At 35.4% G+C, this 17,131-nt stretch overlaps 1 protein-coding gene across 7 annotated transcripts in view; it reads right to left on the reverse strand.

Annotated features, from left to right (window-relative positions):
• The window catches only part of EPS15 (epidermal growth factor receptor pathway substrate 15), a 144,974-nt gene that overhangs the window by 72,738 nt on the left and 55,105 nt on the right, over positions 1–17,131 (reverse strand). For 6 of the 7 annotated variants that reach the window (XM_045064509.1, XM_045064508.1, XM_045064506.1 and 3 more), the window contains 4 exons: positions 11,276–11,476; positions 10,269–10,414; positions 7,900–8,056; positions 3,480–3,565 (listed from right to left, as the gene is read on the reverse strand). In XM_045064509.1, the coding sequence (XP_044920444.1) occupies positions 3,480–3,565; positions 7,900–8,056; positions 10,269–10,414; positions 11,276–11,476 (590 nt within the window). The remainder of the gene's footprint in view (positions 1–3,479; positions 3,566–7,899; positions 8,057–10,268; positions 10,415–11,275; positions 11,477–17,131) is intronic. The other variant, XM_004774484.3, reaches the window with a different exon arrangement.

The raw sequence follows: 17,131 nt of genomic DNA on the forward strand, positions 1-17,131 counted from the left end.
TTGGTGATATAGTGACCTAACACAAGCCATTTGTAAACGTGAATTTTAACAACATGATTTTAGCATGGGTTGATGAATCTCATTATCACATGAGTGGAGTTGACAGATGATAGACGTTTGCCTACACTGTAGATCTCATCTAAAAGAAAAGCCTAGGGAAAATATTTTCACAAATGCCAAATCATGTATAAGTGTTTTATACATTTATACTATGGGACTACAACCTAAAAACAAGGTTGTGGAGCTCTATGATTTTCTTAATAAGATAGTCACAAAATGTTAGATATGTTTTTATGTTTTAGTTGCAATTCACTATAAAGGACTGTCACTAGTATATCTTAACATTATGGTTATTAAAAGTCAGTGAAAGTTCAATTTACCAAAATGTAACTACTATTAGAAACATCTGCACTGGCAAGAATGCCAGCGTTATGTATGATGCTCTACTTCCTATTAAAGCTCACTACAGAAACATTTCATTTATCAACAACTGTTAGAAGCCAAGCAAGTCCTAGAATATTGGGGCATATCTACAAGAGGCACAGAATACAAGTATTTTCAAATCTAGCTGTATATATACATTGAACACAATGTATACTACACATAAGGCAAGCAAAATAATGGACCATACAGAGACCATATGAAAAGTCTACACACCATTATAGACTCAATAATGAAATGTTTACTTCTTTTATTCTGAACCAAAATAAAAAATTGCTTTTTTTAAAAGATTTTATTTATTTATATGACAGAGAGAGACAGTGTGAGAGGGAACACAAGCAGCCAGAGAGGAATAAGGAGAAGCAGGGTTCCCTCTGAGCAGGGACCCCAATGCAGGGCTTGATCCCAGGACCCTGGGATCATGACCTGAGCTGAAGGCAGAGGCTTAACCATCTGAGCCACCCAGGTACCCCCAAAATTGCTGTCTTAATGAGAGGCAAATATATAATAGAAGGAATGCAGAACTCTAACTTAATACAACTGGATTTGGGGTGCCACCCAGCCCTACTGCTGACGTGATCTGTGACTGAGTTATTTTCATGAGTAAGGAAAAAATTGGACTATATAATCACCAAGGGTTTTGTTTCTGTTTTTGTTTTTTACTTAGTGTGATTTCAAGTGTAGAGGCTTTATGTAAATAGGCAAAAGTCCAATTTTTGCGCAGGAAATAAGAGTATCACAGAACTTAGAAGGCAGATAAACTCAAGACTAAATTTTAAAAAATTAAAAGCAGGGCACCTAGGTGGCTCAGTGGTTTAAGCCTCTGCCTTCGGCTTGGGACATGATCTCAGTGTCCTAGGATCGAACCCCACATTGGGCTCTCTGCTCTGCTTCTCCCTCTCTCTCTGCCTGCCTCTCTGCCTACTTGTGATCTCTCTATCAAATAAATAAATAAAATATTTTAAATAAAAAAATAGGGACACCTGGGTGGCTCAGTGAGTTAAGGCCTCTGCCTTCAGCTCAGGTCATTGTCCCAGGGTCCCAGGATCAAGCCCCGCATCGGGCTCTTTGCTCAGTGGGGAGCCTGCTTCCTCCTCTCTCTCTCTGCCTACGTGTGATCTCTGTCTGTTAAATAAATAAATAAAATATTTTTTAAAAATAAATAAATAAAAATTAAAAACAAAAAAGAAAACACAAACAAAAAACTACATAATGACACTGTGCCCAGACTTATTTTTATGTCAAGTCATATTGTTCAAAGAGATAGATGATACTAAGGCTAATCACCGAAATTACTATGGATTTAAAGCTATGGTGCCTTCAGTAGCATTTACCTCCCCAGAATTCATGCCTCCTTCTGGCAGAATTTTCATGACAGGATACCCACTCCTCTATGTGGTCCTGGTAACAAACTATCCTTCCACCACTCCATGACAGAGTTCATGGCAAATCAATAAACTACACATCCTTGGCCCCTGACTATTTCAGAGACAGGCATGGCCCTAAGCAAGTAAGTATGAAATCTTAGGGTTTTTGCAGAACTGCCAGAAAAGAGGTACTCCACTATATCTAAAATTACAAATACACAAGACTAAGTGTGCTACAGCCCTTTTGACAATATGATGAGAAATTCCATCTGAGAATGAACAATCCAGTGGACGTGGAGACAAGAAATAGAACAAGAAAACAGATTATAGCATTTAAGTCCCAGTATGAAGCTCTTTAAGACCTCTTAGAGGTAGATCGAGATGGCTTATCCTTAAGGATAAGCCTTATCCTTATCCTTAAGCCATCTCGATCTACCTCTAAGAGGTCTTAATTTCACAACTCAACAAATTCACTCTCACTTAAATTAGCTTGGGTTGAATTCTTTGTTGCAACTGAAAAATCATAACAACTAAGTTTCCCTATAGCAATTTTAATGAGGAAAGATCATTCCCTATTTCTTTCTAGCCCAGATAAATCATTGTACAACCCCCCTTATGTCTCAATACCATCAATAAAATAAAGTATCAGCCATTACCTGCTTCAAACTGTTATGAAGGTTAAAAACAGAAAAGGTTTGTGTAAATACAAAATGATGCTTAAATCCAACACTGTGTAGATGGAAAAATGGTCTCATTTTTTAAAAAGTAATTTCAGGAGGTCATTTTTACAGTATTACCATACAGTTTCTAGGGAACAAGAGAACTAAGGAAATACTAATAGTGCCTGTTGTACTTAGATTCAAATCCAATTGTACTTAAGTCTGTTCTACATACTGCCTATGTATGAGAGAGACAATTCAATTCCAAATAAAGTGTCCTGAGACAGGTTTGTATAACTGGGCAAAATAACCTCTCTAAGCACCTTAACTCCTTACCTATAAACTAGGAACAATAAAATCTAACTCTACAGTTTCTGTGAGAAGCAAATGAGGTAACAGTTATGATACCTCTTTGCACAGTATATGCATCTAACGTTCTTTCCATAAAATGTATTAAATAATGTTTTTCTAATATGCTATTCAAATATCTAAAGCTGGAGGAAAATTATACTCCATTCATTCTAAGATACACATTTTTCTCAGCCTAAAGTCAGACAGTATTTATAGCAGATGCCACTGTTTATTTGGCAGTGATTTTTTTTTTAAGATTTTATTTATTTATTTGACAGACAGAGATCACAAGAGGCAGGCACAGAGAGAGGAGGAAGCAGGCTCCCTGCTGAGCAGAGATCCCGATGCAGGGCTCGATCCCAGGACCCTGGGATCATGACCTGAGCCAAAGGCAGAGGCTTTAACCCACTGAGCCACCCAGGTGCCCCCTTGGCAGTGATTTTTAGTTTAGTGGTACCTAAGAAAATAGTGCATCTTGCAATTAAAAGGTTGCCTTAGATTTGATGAATCAGGGTACACTGGGAAATAAAAGAAATAGGATTCAAGGATTCCCAATTCAAGAACCACAGTACTTAAACAAAGTAGCATTTACCAAGATACATATTAAAAATAGAAATGTGTGTGTGTATTTACATAGTCAGCTTAATTTTAGTTTACATACCTCTGTAGATCAACTATTTCATTGTTAAGGGTATCTAGCTCCTTAATAGCAGAAAAATCTGCAACAGGACTTGATCCTATGATGTTCTAAAAACAAAAAGTTCACAATTAAAACATTATTACTATAAAATTATATATGGTAAAGCATTAAAAATGTCCAAAAGCACTACATGGATACAGATTATTACACATTTTACAGTATTACTAATACTTTAAATTCATTTAAGAAAATTATATCTAGTGTAATTTTATACATACACACACAATTATAAACTGAGACATTTTCCCTTAAATTCTCCAAAAGCTGTTGCTCTATAATAGGTACCACCACTTGAGATCCCAAAGTCCTTGTCACTTTATTCTAGCACCTGTTTAAAACCTTGAAGTAAAGCAGATACCAGATTTATAAACTAATTCCTCCATTAAAGAATAAATTTCTTGGGGAGATGGATAGTGACTTATTTGTACTTGTGTCATGTCCTCTGACACAGAGTAAGTAAACAAATTTTTGTTGAATCTCAGAATCATAATGGTAGCTGATTTTATTCAATTCAAAATTTACTTTTGTTAAACAATTTTGGTGCCTACTCTATTTAAAGTAGAACCAGCTACTCAGCATGTTCCATAGTAAATTTTAACATCAGCATATATGAAGCTGTCTTCATATATGACATCCTTTACATATGGTTTTCTTTCAATAATGAAAATGTCAAAATTGGTCTCTGAATGGTACCTGTAGTTAGAAAATCTAGCTGGGTTTATTCTGGTCTCTGCCATTTTACTAACTGCATGATCTTCACTATAAAACAGGGAAATAATCTCTGCCCTGCCCACTTTAAAAATTAAATTAAGTAAATAATGTATATGTCACTCTAAAACTTAGTAACATTTTACAATTGTAAGGTATTACTATAATTAACCTACTCAACAGAATATGCCCTTAAGATGGATGACCTCCCAATAAGTTGCTTCCACCCTGGCTCACAAAGATCATGAACCATTTTGATTCGTTATATATGTGGCTGAAGTCAGGACAAGAAGAGAACTGCTCCTTCAAAAACCTAACCAACCTCCAGTGCTATAACCAGACTGACAAAAAAACAGAATAACCACCATTAGGAAATTTTTAAATTGAGGCCTAAACATGTAAAACTAAAATACGTTGAGGACTTTATTAGCAAAACATAAAACTTAGAATTTTATCATGGACTTAATGTATGTCATCAACTTGGACAACAGAAGAAGAAACATAAAAGTTTACAATATCCCATCTCTTCACATGTATATCATGATTTACAATTTACTAAGCACTTTCAAATCCATTAATCAATTCTCAAACTAATCTGAAAACTGGGTTGTAAGTATGGCCGATATTATTAGTAACCCCATTTTAGAGCTAAGTAACTAGATTTAAAGCACCTGCCTAAAGATGAACCCAGCTAATAGGAGACATTGATTAGGAAACCTCTGATTAAATTAAAATCTATTTCACAGTATGCACCTTGGCACTTGGATATCAAGATCATTTAGGGTAAATGAAACCATCACCCTAAAAGCAAACTTGATAAACAGGTATGTCAATAAAATCTGGCAAATAACTCCCTCCATATTTCTTTAGGCCCATTGCATTATTAGTCCTCAGATGTTTTGTCTACCCATACCAAAATTCATCTGTTAGGATTCAATTAATGCTAGTTTCAATTTTATTATTAACTACAAACTTTTATCAAATGTAACTCTTACTGTTTTACTGTGTTTCACTAATACCCCGACCCTTATCATCTTAAATTAAATTAGAAATTTTAGAATGGATTTCTGAATGTGACAGGTATTCACTAGGATTTTAAGTCTGTCTAAACTTGATATATGAGCTAACCCTAGTCAGACAGTTTGACAGTTGAACAATATGAAAAATCAGGACTTCATCTCACTTTTATCTCCAAGAGTAACTGCTACTGAGAAATTTGCTAGGAAAGGTCCAAGTATACCAAGAAAGTGAGGACTTCCACACCTCTTCTGCTACTCCAGCTCAAAAAAGTGACTCACAGCTGACAGTCTTTCACTATTAAAAATATCATCAGATAAGAAGAGTGAGACAAGTAAGTTTAACCCTCAAACAAGTTAGGTGATACCACAGATGACTCCAGAAGGCAGATTAGTGTACTGTTGGTATAGCTTGTATCACTCCTCAATTGCTAACACAGAAATTAAACTCCCATTCTAAAGTAATAAAATGGCATGCAATCAAGAAATATGGAAAAAGTTCAGCTAATAGTATATAAAGCTCAAAAAAGTGACTCACAGCTGACAGTCTTTCACTATTAAAAATATCATCAGATAAGAAGAGTGAGACAAGTAAGTTTAACCCTCAAACAAGTTAGGTGATACCACAGATGACTCCAGAAGGCAGATTAGTGTACTGTTGGTATAGCTTGTATCACTCCTCAATTGCTAACACAGAAATTAAACTCCCATTCTAAAGTAATAAAATGGCATGCAATCAAGAAATATGGAAAAAGTTCAGCTAATAGTATATAAAGTGTAAGAAGGGCATATGGAGAAAAATGTAGCATATCCCCTTTATTCAAAATATTTTGTCTCACCCTGTTTTGTGCATTACACAAAAATTCCACTTTGCCACTTAAAAAGCCTCTAATTGTAAAATTATAAACCAAAAACCATAATGCTAAAAAAGGCATAAAGTAAAGGTCTAACCTTGAGAGAGTAGAGTTAAGAAACTGACAGTACAAGAAAGGCGAAAAGCAGAGTGCTGCAGAATGGAAAAAATAGTCCAAACTAGAAAAAACACAGAAAGGAAAGCAATATTCAAAAAAAGATTAGTCAAAGCTGCAAAAAAATGCAGTTCTAAAAAATCAGATTATAAAGAGAAAAGAGATTATTCGAAAGACAAAACAAATGCAAACTTTAAATACTTATGGTTAAAAAGTTGGGTTAATAGATAAGACAATAATGATAAAATCCCATTTTAATGTACAATATTGATATCTGATATAATTAGCCAAAAGTGTCTATGCTCTAGTGAATGGACTTCAGACAAATCTATTAAAAACTCTGTAGAGCAGATGCAACCTGGGGTGTCTACTAATGTCATCTGCTTCAGAAAGCTCTGTCACATCTATAGTTTTGCACTGGTGGGAGATTTAGTGGGTATAAAATGAAGGTGACAAGGTGAAAAAACAGTCTGCATAGGTGAAAAAACAGGATGAAACAACTCAGATATAATTATAGCAGAGAGCATAAATACAAATCTCTAACTTTTATCTTTCTGGGTGGCATCACTTTTCGTCTTTTCCACAACTTATGGAACCTATATCCTATGTCACCAGAAATCTCAAAAATTTCAGAAAATGCTCTCCCTTTCCCTAAAACTCACAAAAGAGATAATCAAATACTTATTTTATTTAAAACTAAGGATTAAAAACTCCTAGAAGTAATTTCTATACCTGGTAGCTATAAATTTCCATTTAGCTGACTTATTAAAAAAATCAATTTTGACTTTTATTAGGTTAAAATGGGATTTTTTTTAACCTATGTGACAAAATTACTACAAAACCAAACTATTCTACTGACATTTTAAAGACAGCTCTCCTTATACCACACATCTAACAACTTTTATTATATCTAACTCTGAAAAATCACCACAGCAGTAATTACTTTATAGGTCATAAAATATTTAAAAATACAAAGTATGTATTTTTAGAGGCAATAATAGTCTCTAGAAAACGTTAAGTCCTTTTGAAACTCTATGAAGGCCAAGATATTGTAAATACACTATGCTAGGAAGGATATCTAGAGGAGGAGAGAAAAATCAAGGCACAGCATGGCTAAAACAATGTAGTTTTGAAAACTCCTATTGCTGGCCAGAAACCAAAAGTTGCTAAAACCTGCTTCTAGCTGTTCAGATATGAAATTTGGCTCCATACTCAGGAAAAGGTTATCTACGTGGCTAAAACCACACAGACTTCTCAACATTATGTTTTTCTTGTTTACATATAAAATTGACACCAATCATAATCTCCTAGATTTTGTGTTTAATTTTGTATTATTTTGGGTGAATCATCAAATGAAACACAATAATTTAATTCTTATAGATTTCACTTATATTTTATACCTTATTCATAAAAATTCACAAATCTAAGACAGGGGAAGAGGGGGCAGAAAGACCACATTTTTCCAATTTTTAGATTGGAAAATATGTTTGCCATATGTGTAATGAATGCTGGGGTAAACGAGCTGCAGTCCAACAATGTCATACAAGGCTCCATACTAAACCACAAACAGTATACTGCTCTACCGATAGCCAGATACATTTTCTCCACTGTTTCATTCAAATCAAGTCTGTCATCTAACACAGCACTTGTTTCCTTTTGTTAATACATTCCAGTTTTCCATTGTCTTACCTTTTGTAAATTGGTCCTGTCTGATGGTGGAACCATTTCAGGAGTAAGAATGTGAGGAGGATCAATGCCTTTTATTAACTTTTGATTGATCAAATGAAAAGCCAAGGCAAACTGATCTTTTGAAAGCTTCCCACAGTCCTTTGTGTCACATAATGTCCTGTATAAATAAACAAAACAAACAATATAAATGCTACAACTGCTATTCTAAAAATCCAGGGAAAAAGTAATAGGACTAGGTAGCTTTTAAAAAAAATGATCAATTGACTCGGGAGAGAAGGGTGGGGTTATGGACATTGGGGAGGGTATGTGCTATGGTGAGTGCTGTGAAGTGTGTAAACCTGGCAATTCACAGACCTGTACACCTGGGGATAAAAATATATTATATGTTTATAAAAAAAATAAAAAATTTAAAAAAAAATAAAGAAGACGACAAAAAATGATCAGTTGAGTTAAAAAAGAAACTCATACTTCTGTGTGTGACCTACCCGAAACTTAAACTCAAATGTTAGAAAAGAGAGATGAGCTAAAATGGTTTTTAAAAAAGAGAAAGAGAATGTTCGCCTTGATGCTGAGCAGAGGCCTCTTATCTGGGTTTGCTTTGTACTTTCTTACCAATTTTCAGAACTATTACAGATTAAGAGTTGTGGTGGGCCAAAGAATCCCAACATTCTCAACATTAAAAGAGGTTAAAAATAAAACCTAAGTTTCAACAAATTTGAGTCATTAGTGGCGTTAGAATGATTCTAAAACAAGCAAAAATTTCCACGTTGGCTTGCTTCCTGCAACTCTTGGGAGTAGGCGGATATAAGGATCACCAAGTCAAAGCAGAAACAACAGCTGCAAATGGAGATCACATGTGAAGAGAAGGCAGCAATGTGGAAAGCTTTACAAAATCACTTGAAGAGAAACAGCAAATGTTTTATCCTGTTTTCTTCTCTGTCCTTCCTTCCTCCCTCTCTCTCTCTTTCTTTTTAAAGCTCAGCTTTCTGAAGTCCTGATCTGTTTCATTCACTGAAACTCAATGTGGCCTGATGAACAGACTACGGGTAAGGTGTCAAAGAAATCCTGAATTCCAGCTTCTCTACTTGTTTCTTCTTGTGACCTTGAACAAATTTTTTTAACCTCTTCAAGCCTTAGTTTCTTTATCTATCAAGTAGAGATAACACACATTCTGCAAGGTTACAGTGAGAATTAAAGGTAAAGTACAGGAGCACCTGGGTGGCTCAGTCGTTAAGCAGCTGCCTTTGGCTCCGGTCATGATCCCAGTGTCCTGGGATCAAGCCCCACACTGGGCTCCCTGCTTGGCAGGAAGCCTGCTTCTTCCTCTCCCACTCCCCGTGCTTGTGTTCCCTCTCTTGCTGTGTCTCTCTCTGTCAAACAAATAAAATCTTTAAAAAAAAAAAAAAGGTAAAGCACATAAAGTCTGGGCATAATGCCAATTCCATGACAACTGCCATTTACTGAGCACACTGTCTGGCCTAGGCATTTCAAAGTGGCAGTTATTATTAGTGACAGATATTTAATCTTTCCCAGTCTTGAGTTCTTGTTCCTCTTAAGGCAGACCTATTGTCCTCCTTTGTTCTTTTCTAAGTTTCTCTTTGAAGTTATTTGGTTCCACATTTGATGTTTGCTGCCTCTTGAAAACCTCAACATAATCTCTAGTATAGTCAGGTGGATGGACAACAGGCACACTAAAATTTTCATATGTATGGTCTTATTTAACATGACATGCACTGAACACTCAAGTTCATCTTTTTTAAGGACCACGTGTGTACTCCCTATGTGAAGGTATAAAAGTATACATGCGCCATACAGAATGGTAAGAGCATGCCTTGAAGATACTCTTCTGTACATTGACTAAATTTCAGATTTTTGGATTCTCCCTTAAAAATTTAAGTTTAATTAACTGATATAAACAAATTCTGCATTTTAACATTTTAATAATCATTAACTGAGGGGCGCCTGGGTGGCTCAGTGGGTTAAGCCGCTGCCTTCGGCTCAGGTCATGATCTCAGGGTCCTGGGATCGAGTCCCGCATCGGGCTCCCTGCTGAGCAGAGAGCCCGCTTCCCTCTCTCTCTCTCTGCCTGCCTCTCCATCTACTTGTGATTTCTCTCTGTCAAATAAATAAATAAAATATTTAAAAAAAATAATAATAATCATTAACTGATACTGTCAACTTATAAAACAGGTAATACATTCTCAAGCTTTTATCCATTATCCAGAAGAAATTCTCATATTTAAATTTTCTCTACAAAGAATTTTGAAAGTTAACTATCCAATTTACAAATGCCTAAAAATAAGAATGCGCAAAACCAGAGTTTTACAAAACCATATTTGTTTTCTAAATTAATTTAAATAAAATCTTACCAAATATGGGCCAGTAAGGTAGAAGGTAAACCTGTCTTCAGGAAGATTTCACGGACTTCCAATCCAGATACAAAGCCATCCATATCTTTATCAGTTTTCAAGAAGATCTCATCGTATTTAGCCTTTTCTGCAGGGGATACAACCCACTACAGGAAAGAAATAAAAAGAGTAATAAGAACAAGTAAATATATAGCTATATAAGGGGTTTCTGTCAGAATGAAACACACTTTGAAATGTCATTCTTGCAACCCATGAGAGTATCTGTCAAAATTTTGAGCAATTCCATCCCACTAACTGTAGCAATAGTGTACCATTCCATCATACCCTAATCAAAATGCTGTGGTGAAGAGAAAATTGCAGAAGAAAAATACAGGTCAGTTGGGATCCACTTATAGATGCCCATTTCACTTTTTTTCCTTTTAAGTAATAAATAAATTCAAGCATAGTTAACTCTTGACTTATGAATGACATTAAGATGAGTAACTGGGAGAGTCTGTACAAACAAAATATTCAGATAATTCTCAATCCCTATTTTTCAGAGTTTCATTCAGCATTCATAGCTATAGCTGAATTAGCTGCTTTGCATATCTTGTCATTATTTTCCTTTATGCAGCTTGACAAGCAACAGGCTGGAGGGGAAAAAAAGCTCGGGACAATCCAAAATTGGATGATATGATCCCAAAGAATCAAGAGTTAACCAGGGATTAAGAAAACAAAAACATCTATTAACTATGCCTGCGCAAGCATGCCAGATTAGCACGGAATATCTTCTGTCTCCAACTCTAAATCCACGTAGATCAAAGCAAAGCCAATAAAACATCCATAAGTAAGGCCAAATGCAGGAGGATTATGTCTTCGCCGGGACATCATATTATTCAGATTCAACCAGAGGGTGCTCTAAATTTTTGATCCCTTTGATTGCTACTTCTGTCTTCATCAAGCAATCAACTGTTAAATGCCATGCACTTAAAAAAAAAAAAAGTCCTTTAACACTGATAGATCTATACCTGTCTTAACGGTGCTTTGGTAGGTAAAATGCCTACAGGTGGTAAGGAGTGGTAAGGTTTCTCGGCTGATGCTGACGAGGGGATCAACCGCACAGAGCCTGATATACTGACCGTTTTTCTCTTAGAAGGTGGCACCAAGGCGGGAGGCAAGGACATTGGCACAGGTTCTTTCTCCAATGCGCAATATACCAAAAACATGGCCTTCAAGAGAAATGAACCAGGGTCATATATATTAAATTCATTTAACAACATCCACCCACTGAGTTATTATTGTTCAACAACAAAGCAGCTACAGTCTCAAAAAAAAAATTTTTTTAAAGAAATTGGGCTGGGAAAGAAGAAAGAGAGGAAAAGAAGAAAGGAGAAAAGGAAATAAATTAAAGCCAAGCAACTTTCAGGAAGATATCCAAAGTAGCAAAAAGTCAGACACATACCCTTCAACTAAGTCTTGCAATGTCAAAAGCAAACAACCTGGGAAAAAGATATCTGCAAAGAAAGAGTTAATCTTCCTAAAAAGAGTCCCTAGAAATTAACAGAAGATAAAGGTAAAATCCAACAGGAAAATGGGTAAAGAGTAAAAACAGATATTTTACAGGAAAGTAAAAATTACAGATGGTCTACTCTTGAAGATACAAATTATGCTCACTTTCATAAAACTTCAAATTAAAACTATATTAAAATACATTTTCCACTTACTGGCAAATATCTGAAGTTTCATAATGTACACTGTTAAATAGACTAGGCAAACAGGCACCTTCAGACATTGCTAGTGGGAGCTCAAACTGATACCAACCCTATGAAGGGCAAATTGGCAACAACTACCAAACTTATTTACTTCTCATTTGGCTTAGCAATCCCCCTTCTGTGATCTATTCTCAGACTTACCTGCCTACATAAAAAACACTGTATGTAAAAGATTGTTAATCACAGAATTCTTTGTAGCAGCACCCAAGTGCTCAACAACTAAAGACTGGTTTAAAAACATTATGATACAGCTCTACAATAAAATACTATGAAACAAAAAGAAAAAACACAAAAAACCATTAAAAACATTATCTTAACTGTGGTACCTTCACAAATAATATACAATTATCAAAACTCATCAAACTATATACTTAAATTGAATGCAATTCACTGAATGTAAAGTAGTTCTTCAACAAAGCTAACCTGGGAGGGGGTAAAAAAAAAAAGAAACAAAGAGCTCTCCATGTGAAGCTATCCAAGTACAGTGTTAGTGTGTCTAACAGTGTGTATACTGTGTTATCTCTTGCGGTAAGGGAATAATGATTATTCATGTGTGCTTATATTTGCATTTTAGAAGTCTAGAAGAATGAACAAGAAACTAAGAAAAGTGGTTGGTTATAGAGTGGATATAAATGGAGCACTGAGGGCAAGGATGGAACTGAGTTTTTTCCACTGAATATCTTCTTATATGTACTGACTTCCCACCCATGAGAATGTATTACCTATTAAAAATTATTTTTAATTATTAAATACATAAAGCATTGGCACAAAGTCGAACAACCTACATACAGAATGTCAAGGCACCTTCAAGACTTTCAAAAGATAGTTTCCACGACAATCTTCAAGCATATGAAATTGCTCAAAACAATCTGGAACCTACAAAAAGATTCCAACAGCAACTGGGAGGAAGTTTAAGTACTTCTTAATTATTCTTCTTCCACTGAAAATAACATTTTTCCCCAAAAAAGTTTGCTTACAATTCTAAGTTAAGTTTTATGGGACTTTCAAATCAGTGTTTATTGAGCACCTAATACAACAACACTAATCCCTGATTTCTGTGATTAGAAATATCATTTTTAAAAATTTTTTATTTTTAAATAAACATATAATGTATTATTAGCCCCAGGGGTACAGGTCTGTGAATCGCCCTCAGAAATATCATTTTATATATGAAGAAACTGAAGCTCAGAAATGCCAAGTAACTTGCCTGATATCCTTTAAAGAACTGATAGTATAGGATTCAAACAAAGATCTGGCTACAAAGCTCTGGTTTTTCTCAGATTTATCAGCTTCATTAGGAGTACACATGTAAATTTATAATACCATGTTCTCTAAAAGGGATAAAACTAACCTTTCACCCAGTGGGTCCCAAATTGTCGCAGGTATCTGAATTACCTGAACAACTTTATAAAGTACAGATTTCTAGGCTCCACTTCCAGAATTCTAGAATCACTAAGTCTGGGTTGGGCCTGATATTTTAAATTCCTAAGAAGTCTCCAGGGATGCTGATGCTCTTTGTCCTGGGACCATATTTAACCGTTTGGCCCAAATCAAGAATTCTCCTCTTCCCATTCGCTAGTCAACTTGAAGAATTCAATTTAGTTTTAGAAACACACAAATTTTATTATCTTCAAAAGCTTGAAACTCCAGAGTGAAAACCATCTGGCTAGCACATACTTTCAACCAAATTTATGATATAGGCATTATTATTAAATTGGCACCGAGCTAAAAGAAGTGACTAACATGCACATTAAAGGTCAGCATTCTTCTCACTACAGATGGGAGTCATTTCCTGGAAAAGGAGACACTAGAAGCAAAAAAGCCATGTCAGCTATCTGCTGCCAACAGGCAACACATTTTTTGGAAATTAAAAAAAAAATTATCATTAATTTCATGTTGCACTGAGAACAGTTTCCCTGACAAAAGTGAAGCCAAAATATTTTCTAGCTAATAAGAAGAAGAAATCACTGCTGGGTGATTTTTTTTTTTTATTGTACTTTATCCTCATCAAAGCCTGCTATTGAAACAAATATAGCAACTAAATCAAATGATGCACCATATTCAAAGAAAGAAAGAGAGAGAGAGAGAGAGAAAGAAAAAAAGAAAGAGAGAAAGGGAAAGGAAAGGAATGAAATCTGGCAAAATCAAGCCTAAGCTTTCTCAGTGATAGCAGGGAAGAGGGGATTTAGTTTTACTACTACAGTCAATTACCAGTAGCTTCTTTATTTTCTTTTTATTCTTTGTGCTTTTAGCGAATACATCTCAAATTTTAGTAGCTATCAGAATCTCTAAGAGGGCTTCTTTGACCCTACCCCAGAAATCCTGATTTAGTGGGGCTAGGCTAAGGCCTGAGAATCTGCATTTCTAACAAGTTCTCTGGTAATGCTGATGTTGCTGATGGGAGACCATACTTTGAGAACCAGTATTTTAGTAGTCTCCTTAAGAGTTTTATTTGTTCCTTCATCTACTTGAACTGCCAGTTTTAATTTCTCAAAATAGCATTCTGGGATGAAAATAATGGGTATTTCTTATAAATACAAGTTTTTTTTCATCAATTTAATTCAACAAAATATTTATGGAGAAATCTCTAGCCACCAGGCAGTGTGCTAGGCACCAGAAATAGAAAACCAGAAAGACCTTTTATGTTTACCACCTGGTAGAACCAGCAACCATGTAACAAGTTGACTTCAGTACAATGTGAACATGTTAATACAAATACAGTTAATAAATCTCAAAGTGCCAAAAACTTTTCACATGAGGACCCAACAAATACTATGGACAAAAATTTAGACCACTTACTTGACAGAAAAATTTAAGGCCTATTAAGAATGTAAAACCCAGTACAAAGGGACGCCTGGGTGGCTCAGTTGGTTAGGCGGCTGCCTTCGGCTTGGGTCATGATCCCAGCATCCTGGGATCGAGTCCCACATAGGGCTCCTTGCTCAGCAGGAAGCCTGCTTCTGCCTCTGCCTGCCACTCTGTCTGCCTGTGCTCACTCTCTCTGACAAAAAGAAAAAAAAAAAAAAAACCAAAACCAAAACCCAGTACAAAGATATGAAGACAGAATACAAAGTAAAAAAGGCAGGAGTCTGCCTCTCCAGAGAACAGAATAGGAAAAAAGGAAACAGTAACTTCATAGTGAAGAAATCTGGCAAACAGCATCTTTACCAAGTGACAAAGATTAACATCACCATTAATGGCATGCGGGCATTATGTACCACCTGATAAATGTGATGAAAAAGTCCTATCACACTTGTGGTATTCTTTCCAAAAACCCATACCCCTAGTCTATCCATGAGAAAAACGTCTGACTGGCAGACATTTTACAGGATACCTAGCTAGTGCGCCTTGATAATGCCTAAGTCATAGAAACAAGACAGAAAAAATATTTATATACTAAAGGAGACACCAGGGAAACACAAATCAAAAGCACAACACGGTATATCCTTACATGTGTCAGACTAGCCAGAATCAGAAAGACAAGAAATAATAAGTGTTGGCAAGGATGTGGAGAAAAAGGAATCCTTATGCACTGTTGGTGGGAATATAAATTGGAGCAGCCACTGTGCAAAACAGTATCAAGTTTCCTCAAAAAATTAAAAACCAGAAATACCCTATGATCCAGTAACTCCACTATTGGTATTTACTCAAAGAAAACAAAACTCTAAGTCAAAAAGATGTATGCACCCCCATGTTTATTGCAGCATTATTTGCAATAGCAAAGAGATGGAAGCATCCCAAGTACCCACCAACAGATGAATGGTTAGAGAGATGTGGTGTACACATGTACACACATGGGAATATTACTCAGCCATAAAAAAGTATGAGATCTTCCCATTTGCAACAATATCAATGGCCCCAGAGAATATGATGCTAAGTGAAATAAGCCAGATAAAGACAAATACCATGATTTCACTCACGTGGGGGATCTAAGAAATAAAAGAACAAAGAAACAAAGAGACAAACAAGAAAACAGACACTTAAATACAGAGAACAAACTGGCAGTTACCAGGAGGGACATGGGGGGAGGGATGGGTGAAATAGAAAAAAGAGATTAAATAGTACAAACTTCCAGTTGTAAAATAAGTTGCAGAGATGAAAATCACAGGACAAGGAATATAATCAATAAGAGTGTAATAACATTGTCTGGTAACAATAACTGTACTTATTGTGATTATTATGGTTACTAAGCAATGTATAAGATGGCTGAAACATTATGCTGGACACCTGAAACTAATACAACACTGTGTGTTAATCACATTATTTCAGTTTTAAAAAAAGCTACAGACTCTGAAAAGTTAAAAAAAAATGGTATGGACTATGTTGTTCATGAAATAAAAAGATGGAAAAGATTTATGAGGTAAAGTCTACCAAAACAATGCTAGAGAGACTACTGATACTGACAAAACCACAAGGAAAATCCTAGAAACAAAAGAACTAAATTAACTGAGTAAAATCTAGAATTTAATTTAAAGAAAATTGTCTAAAATCTTCTGGGGTTAGGAGGTAAAGAAGAAAGAAGTGAAAATAATCTAAAGGACTAGTTTTACTGGAGAGAAGGTTAACTTATTTTCAGCTACTGGAGAAATAAGTAGGATTTAGTACAGAGACAGGTATTATTAACCATTAATGGAATAGATGTAACAATTTCCACTTTAATAAGAACAGAAAATTCAATGAATCACTACTTGATAACCAGCAACAACAGAAACAGAAAAAAAAGAGAGAAAACAATAATGTTAACTAAACAAGATAGGGGGAATAAAAATCAGTATCTGTATCATTATCTTAAAAAGACAGAAATTGTCAAATGAGGTAAAAAACTGAAACACAGCAACATGCTGTTTTCAAGAGATACATTATAAATATAAGAAATATCAGGTAATCCAGATAAAAAGAGAACAGAGGCAGCAGAAATATCACAGGAGGGGCACCTGAGTGACTCAGTTGATTATTAAGCATCCAACTCTTGATTTTGGCCTAAGTCATGATCTATATTTTTTTTAAGATTTTATTTATTTATTTGACAGACAGAGATCACAAGTGGGCAGAGAGGCATGCAGAGAGAGAGGAAGGGAAGCAAGCTCCCTGCTGAGCAGAGAGCCTGATGCA

This window comes from Mustela putorius, unplaced genomic scaffold (assembly GCF_011764305.1).
Source record: "Mustela putorius furo isolate JIRA1106 unplaced genomic scaffold, ASM1176430v1.1 tig00003853_pilon_pilon_pilon, whole genome shotgun sequence".
NCBI lineage: Eukaryota > Metazoa > Chordata > Mammalia > Carnivora > Mustelidae > Mustela > Mustela putorius.